The sequence below is a fragment of the Amblyraja radiata genome, unplaced genomic scaffold (genome assembly GCF_010909765.2).
Source record: "Amblyraja radiata isolate CabotCenter1 unplaced genomic scaffold, sAmbRad1.1.pri S62, whole genome shotgun sequence".
In the NCBI taxonomy this organism is placed as follows: Eukaryota; Metazoa; Chordata; class Chondrichthyes; order Rajiformes; family Rajidae; genus Amblyraja; species Amblyraja radiata.
This window is the reverse complement of record NW_022630157.1, coordinates 1,888-9,867: the sequence shown is the minus strand read 5'-3', so window position 1 is coordinate 9,867 and position 7,980 is coordinate 1,888. Positions and strand designations below refer to the sequence as shown.

General features: G+C 44.2%; 1 protein-coding gene across 1 annotated transcript; it reads right to left on the bottom strand.

The window, feature by feature from the left end:
* Positions 1–2,678: 2,678 nt before the first annotated feature.
* LOC116969487 (tubulin gamma-1 chain-like) lies at positions 2,679–7,466 on the bottom strand. The gene is made up of 3 exons (XM_033016370.1): positions 7,296–7,466; positions 3,676–3,837; positions 2,679–2,928 (listed from the first exon to the last, which is right to left on the bottom strand). Exons 1-3 carry the CDS (start codon positions 7,410–7,412, stop codon positions 2,737–2,739), a joined length of 471 nt encoding a protein of 156 aa, XP_032872261.1. The 5' UTR covers positions 7,413–7,466; the 3' UTR covers positions 2,679–2,736.
* Positions 7,467–7,980: the final 514 nt, after the last annotated feature.

Genomic DNA, 7,980 nt, shown 5'->3' with positions numbered 1-7,980 from the left:
TCCATTTCTGTAGCTGATCTATGTGCCGCGGTATAATTTGACAGCCTTCTAGACAGTCCGCGACTCCAGAGATCTTGGTAAATTACTCCAGTAATTTGTAAATTTACTAACCAACCCATCTGCGTTTATGTCCACGTCATTTATATATATCACAAACAGCAGAGGTCCCAGTAGATCACTGCGGAACTCCACTGGTCAGAGCTCCAGCCTGAACATGATATTTCCACCACAACCCTCTGTCTTCTATCAGTAAGCCAGTTATGAATCTATACAACAAAGTCATTGTTAGCCCCATGCATCTTAAACTTCTGGATCAGCTCAGTATGTGGACCTTTATCATGCATTACCATCCACACTCTACCCTCATCGATCACATCCTTGATCAAGTTAGTAAGACATGACATGCTGCATACAAAGACAAGCTGACTGTCTCTCATTAACCCATTCCCTTCCAGGTGAGAGTAAATCCTATCCCGTAGAATCCTCCCTACCATTGACGCGAGGCTCACCGGCTATTGTTTCATTCTACTTCACCTACTTAGATAAAGGAACATTAGCTTATCTCCAGACCTTGGCTGTGGCTAGAGAAGATGCAACGGTATTCGTTAAGGTTCCCGGAATCTCCTCTCATGCCTCAATAACCTGGGATATTGCCTCACATCCTGAGGATTCATCCACGTTAATGCTCTTCAAGATCCCCCACACATCTGCTTTCTTAAACTCACATTGCCCTTGCATACGAGTGTTCTCCACACTGTCCTCCATGTTCCGCTCCTTAGTGAAAACAGATGCAAAGTGCATGTTTAATGCCTCGCCTACATCGCAAGACCAAGCACAAATTCATATCTTTATCCTCGAGTTACCTTCTTATTTTATATGTCAGTATAAAAAGCCTTGGGATTCTCTTTAATTTGACAGCAAAACCTGGCTCTTCTAATTGCCCGCCTGAGTTCTTCCCTCTTTTCTTTATATTCCTCAAAGGCCCCAGGACACGCAGGGACCGTGTGGGCCACCGGGAGTTAGTGGCGAGGTGTCGACTGTGCCTGGAAACATGGTCACTGGGTTGTCTCCCAGTATGCATCAAGCATCATACAACCCCACTCCCTCCCTCGCAGCTATCCTCCTGCTCAATGCACAGTCCCTAGAAAATATGATAGAAACATAGAAACATCGAAAATAGGTGCAGGAGTAGGCCCTTCGAGCCTGCACCGCCATTCAATATGATCATGGCTGATCATCCAACTCAGTTTCCTGTACCTGCCTTCTCTCCATACCCCGTGATCACTTTAGCCACAAGAGCCACATCTAACTCCCTCTTAAATATAGCCAATGAACTGGCCTCAACTACCTTCTGTGGCAGAGAATTCTACAAATTCACCACTCTCTGTGTGAAAAATGTTTTTCTCATCTCGGTCCTAAAAGACTTCCCCCTTATCCTTAAACTGTGACCCCTTGTCCTGGACTTCCCCAATATCGGGAACAATCTTCCTGCATCTAGCCTGTCCAACCCCTTAAGAATTTTGTAAGTTTCTACAAGGTGATGTAAGGGCAAGGTTGCTTTACCTGAGAAACAGAGGTGCAGTAGTAGAGCTGCTGCCTCATAGTGCCAGAGATCAGATTTGATCAGTGCTGTCTGTGTGGAGTTTGCACATTCTGTGATCGTGTAGGTTTTATCTGGATGCACTGGTTTTTTCGCACATTCCTAAGTGGTGAAGGTTTGTAGGTTATCTGCCTACTGTAAATTGTCCCTAGCATATAGCATATAGCATACAGAAGTGGGATCATTCTTGTTTCGCTTGGGCAACTAACAACCCAGGGGTATGAAGCAGTGTTCAAGTCAGATGATTTAGAGTCATAGAAGAAATCTAGATTATGGCAACAAGCCCACTCAGGTAAGACAGCAATTCCCCAATATCATGTTGTTCAAGAAGGAACTGCAGATGCTGGAAAATCGAAGGTACACAGCAATTCCCCAATATCATGTTGGGCAATTTACAGAGGAACAGTCCAATCCACTAGGTATACAAAAATGCTGGAGAAACTCAGCGGGTGCAGCAGCATCTATGGAGCGAAGGAAACAGGCAACGTTTCTGGCTGAAACCCTTCTACACACTATTCAATATTTCTGTTTGTACACTATTCACTATTTCTGTTTGTACAGAACCAGATCACTTTCCAAGTCTCATCTATCCCTGCAAAGTGCTGAGTCAGGTGGTCTGGATGAGGCTGGAGATATCTGGTGTGTATAGGATCTCAGAGAGCAGAACATGTGGCCTGCACTCCTGCTGTATCCACCCTCAAGACTGAAAAGCTGGTACGTGCCGACAATTGTGGAGCTGCCTCCCAGATACAGCAATTTGCCCTCATGTATAACTCACCTGCTAATTGCCCACTAACTAACTCACTGGTACACTATGGTGCTAAGACATTACTAAACATTAATCAGCTACATTAACTGTCCTTTAAGTAAACTTCCATTTATTGCTGCTGGACAAAGATGAAATCAAATAAGCATTGACAAATTGTGAGATACTAACTGAAATTCACGACAATAATGTGCATTTTATAGGATATGCAAAAACTACCATTCAATAAAAAAACTATTTTATTAGCAACTGGTAAACAGGTCTGTTAATCGTGAAGGATAAACAGAAATATTAATAGAGACGACTTATCAGCATATAATGATGGAATGTGCAGCGGTAAACCCTCAGCAAGCAGCAGTCTGTGTCACTGCTACTGTGTACCCCAGGAAATGTAGTCCGGGCGAGTTGCAGCGTGATATTCATCAATTAACTGCTGGACAATCTCCCGGGAATTATCCAGTTCATCAAAACTCTCCTTAAATATGTCCTCTTTGCGAAATTGTTCTAAGAATGCTTCTCTTTTTCTGAGTTTATCATACTGTCTGCTGGTTCTTTCAAACAACTGTGGGATGAAGAGAAAACCCTTAATAATCCCATAAACTCAAACACATGTTACATTAAGGTGCAGAATGGTTTCACAGTTTTTTTAGTGTGGAACCCTTTAATGTCAAACTCCTTTTTTAAATTCTAGGATGTTCAATATTCTTTGACCGGTATACTATGAATCAGTGTTTTCACACTGACTATTTTATACAGGGCAGGTTTCATATGGTGCTTTATAACATTCAACCAAAATTTTTGTCAACAGTTCTAATCTTGTTGGCTGGAATGTACATTCAATCCATTCATGGTCTCTTGAAACAGACATACCCAGAAACGAGCAACACGACCAAATCCCTCATTCGAGGCAGCAGGATTAGAACTCTTGTCAACATTGTTTTGAATGTATACATACATGATAAAGTACAGTATGGGGATAGGGCCTCAAAGGTTTCAAGGCCATTCCGAGTCAAGCAAGCCAGAATGGCTGATTTGTTGGGACTTTCCACCCCTGGCAGCACACTGCAAGGAATGGTGCTCTGCCAACAGCAAGTGACCAGTGAGTTCAGCCAATGCACCAGTGGGTGCAACAGCTACTATCTTGTTGAACAGAATTTGTTTATAAAGTGTTCTTTACACTCAGTCATTTATTTCACTTTTCACTGCACATCAACAATTTAATCACATAAATATAAACACTCATTGCCAGACAATAAGAGTCAAACTATTAGAACTGTCACGTGTCAACCACAAAGATATTGATACTTACTGAGGAGATGCTGGTATGATTGGCCATCATAAGCCCACTGACACGGTGAGCTGATGGCAGGTATGGAGACTTCCGTGACAATGCCACCTGAATACTGGCTGGTCCCCACGGTATGAAGTTGGCCAATTTTCGCTCTCGTATTCTTTGCAGACTTTTATGGACCTATATAAAGAACGTGGCTTAGAGTGAAAACATAGAAACATAGAAAATAGGTGCTAGAGTAGGTCATTCGGCCCTTCGAGCCTGCACCGCCATTCGATATGATCATGGCTGATCATCCAACTCAGTATCCCATCCCTGCCTTCTCTCCATACCCCCTGTTCCCTTTAGCCACAAGGGCCACATCTAACTCCCTCTTAAATATAGCCAATGAACTGGCCTCAACTACCTTCTGTGGCAGAGAATTCCACAGATTCACCACTCTCGGTAAACAATTATTTTCTAATCTCGGTCCTAAAAGACTTCCGTCTTATCCTTAAACTGTGACCCCTAGTTCTGGACTTCCCCAACATCGGGAATAATCTTCCTGCATCTAGCCTGTCCAACCCCTTAAGAATTTTGTAAGTTTCTATAAGATCCCTCCTCAATCTTCTAAATTCTAGCGTGTACAAGCCAAGTCTATCCAGTCTTTCTTCATATGAAAGTCCTGCCATCCCAGGAATCAGTCTGGTGAACCTTCTCTGTACTCCATGGCAAGAATGGGTCACAACATCAGAGGCTTGGATTGCCTCAGCGCAGAGGGAGAGCAAGGAGGGAAGAGACAATGACTTTGGGACTTTAAACTGTGTTGTGTGTTTGTAATTTATTCTATGTTATGACTGCAGGCTAAACCATTTTGTTGCACTGAAAAGTGCAATGACAATAAATTGAATCCAATCAATGTCTTTCCTCAGATTAGGAGACCAAAACTGTATGCAATACTCCAGGTGTGGTCTCACCAAGACCCTGTACAACTGCAGTAGAACCTCCCTGCTCTTATACTCAAATCCTTTTGCTATGAATGTTAACATAATTTGCTTTCTTCACTGCCTGCTGCACCTGCATGCCTACTTTCAATGACTGGTGTACCATGCCACCCAGGTCTCGTTGCATCTCCCCTTTTCCTAATCGGCCACCATTCAGATAATAGTCTACTTTCCTGTTTTTGCTACCAAAGTGGATAACCTCACATTTATCCACATTATACTGCATCTGCCATGCATTTGCCCACTCACCCAGCCTATCCAAGTCACCTTGCAGCCTCCTAGCATCCTCCTCACAGCTAACACTTCCCCCCAGCTTCGTGTCATCCTTTTGCATCTGTTGAAGAAGGGTCTCGACTCGAATCTTCGCCCATTCCTTCTCTCCAGAGATGCTGATTCACCCGCTGAGTTACTCCAGCATTTTGTGTCCTCCTTCAATTTAAACCAGTATCTGCAGTTCTTTCTTACGCCCTTTTCTTTAGATTGCTCTTACTTAGTGACAAGCAATTACAGTGCAGTAAATACCAGACACGAGACGATGAGAAACATCTTGTTGCTGTTAGTTGATGATTATTGCCTAGGCATCAGAAAAAATTCCTACTCTTTTCTACAGATGTTTTTACCTCTACATATAAGGAAACTAATTGATCACCACTACCTCAATATCAATATCAGTTGTATTCGTCACTTGCACATAAAGTGCAAATGAAATTAATTTGCCAACAGCAGTACAATTAAAAAAAGAACACACAAAAACACAATAAAACATTTAACACAAACATCCACCACAGCATTCATCACTGTGGTGGAAGGCATCAAATTTGGCCGGTCCTCCTCCATTTCCCCCCCGTGGTCGGGACCTCATCCCCCGCAGCCATCGCAGCGGGCGTCCAGAGGTTTAGACAAGTTAAAGTCCAGATAAAGTCCAGGTAAGGCCTGAATCGGTGCTTCCCCACCGGAGACAGCGGCTTCAGGTTGGTGTAGGCCGCAGGCTAGCGGTCGAAGATTTAAAGTCCCCGCCGTGCTGCAGCCAGAAGCACCGCAGACCGCAGGGCCGGCGGTCAGAGCTCCTCTCCAGGGATCCCCGGCGAGGGACCCCGCTGCTGATGGTAAGTCCCCGCCGCGCTGGCGGTAGAAGTAGGCCGCGGGCCGGCGGTCGGAGCTTCTTCTCCTCCCGGGTCCCCAACAAGGGATCCCAGGCTGCGGACGGCCCGCCAGCTGGAGCTACGCAGACCACGGCTTCAGGCTGCCGCAGGCCAGTAAACGGAGCGCTCCCCTCTGACAAGCCCCGGTGAGGGCTCGCCCGCTCCTCGACGAGAGTCCGCGCTGCGCCCGCCGCTGAAGCCACGGGCACGTCTCCGGGAAAGGCCGCACTGATCCTCGATGTTAGGCCACGGGGGAGGCGACATGGAAAACGTGGAGGAGGCGACCAAAATGGTTTCCCCCTTACCCCCCCCACACAAGACACACAGAGAGACACCAAAAACACACATTAGGACACACTAAAAAATAAAAAAACGTTGAAAAAACCAACACGTTGCTGGCAGGGCTGCCGGCTTGCAGCGCCCCCACCGACCTTGAAACTGTTCCTAATTGTGAACCAGTATCGCCACTCTGACAGCCCAGGAATCGGTCAGCACTAAAAGGTGCACTGACCCCCACCCTGATCGACTACCCCAGGTAACATCCCGGTGAATCTCCTCTGCACCCTCCTATAATGTGGTGATCAGAACTAATCAGATCTCAGCTGGAGTACTGGATGTAAAATCAGAGCATCACCTCCTGACGTATATAATGCCCTGACTGATGAAGGGCAGTATCCCATATGCATTCCTATTGACATCGCTCACCTGCATCTCAGGTCTCCGTGTTCCTCAGTACCCCCAAGACCTATTAATGGTATGTGTCCTAACCTCATTAGTGCTCCCAAATTGCATAACCATATTAATTTGTATTAAACACTATCTGCCATTTTCAGCCCATGTCATCGCCATCGATATCTCACGACTAGCTTTCACACCTTCAATAACTCAATAACCAGTCTTCATGTCCTCTGTGAACCGATGAAGGCAAGCATACCAATGCCTTCTTTACCACTCTAGCCTCTCATGGTGCCACTTTTGGTGCGGGGGTTATGGATTTGGGTCCAGAGATCCCTGCACGTCAATGTTATTAAAGGTGTTGCCATTATCTGTATTCTTTTCTTTTACATTCAACCAACTTGCTTGCAAAAAATGATGATACACACAAAATGCTGGCAGTTAGGCTGCATCTCTGGAGAAAAGGAATAGGTGACGTTTCAAATTGAGACCCTTCATCAGACCTTGCTTGGAGTAAACTGTATCTGCCATTTCTTTGCACATTTCAGTAACTGATCCTACTTTCATTTACCTGGTAACAGCCTTTCTCAATCAATCAAGTTCCTGTCTAATACCATCAAAATCAGCCTTTCACCAATTTAGATTTAATATATTAGTGCACCCTCTTTCCACAACTATTTTTAAATTAATAGAATTATGGTCACAGCTCTCAAAGTGTACCCCCACTGATATTTCAGTCATTTGCCAAGAGGAGGTTGAGTGTTGCCTTTATGGATGTGGAGAGTATCCATACTCATCCTTTCCTTAATGTGGTTCTAACCTGAATCTATATTCTTACCTGAGTAGGGTCCACTTCTCCTTGGATAATGTTGAGGATGGCAATGTAACAGTGGTTAGTTTGCCTGTCTCTGCCAGTGGACACCATCACATTCTTTGGTTGCAACAGTCTTCGCATGACATCCAGGACTGTAGTTTTACGTATACTTGCCACCTGAGGACAAAAGATGCGCTAGTTTTAAAAATTAGAGAGTTGTAATTATCTATCCCTCCCTTTGAACAAAAGTAGCATAGAATCAGTGAACAGAATTAGAGCCAAAACTAACTAGATTCTCATTAAATAAGGCAAACATATCTGGTATTGGTTTTTGATGGTTTATCATTGTCATGTACAGTGCCCTCCATAATGTTTGGGACAAAGACCCATCATTTATTTATTTGCCTCTGTACACCACAATTTGAGATTTGTAATAGTAAAAAATCACATGATTAAAATGCATATTGTCAGATTTTATTAAAAGACCATTTTTATACATTTTGGTTTCACCATGTAGAAATTACAGCTGAGTTTAAACATAGTCCCCCCATTTCAGGGCACCATAATGTTTGGGACATAAGGCTTCACAGGTGTTTGTAATTGCCCAGGTGTGTTTAAATGCCTCCTTAAAGCAGGTAGAGAGCTCTCAGCACCGAGTCTTTCCTCCAGTCTTTCCATCACATTTGGAAACTTTTATTACTGTTTATCA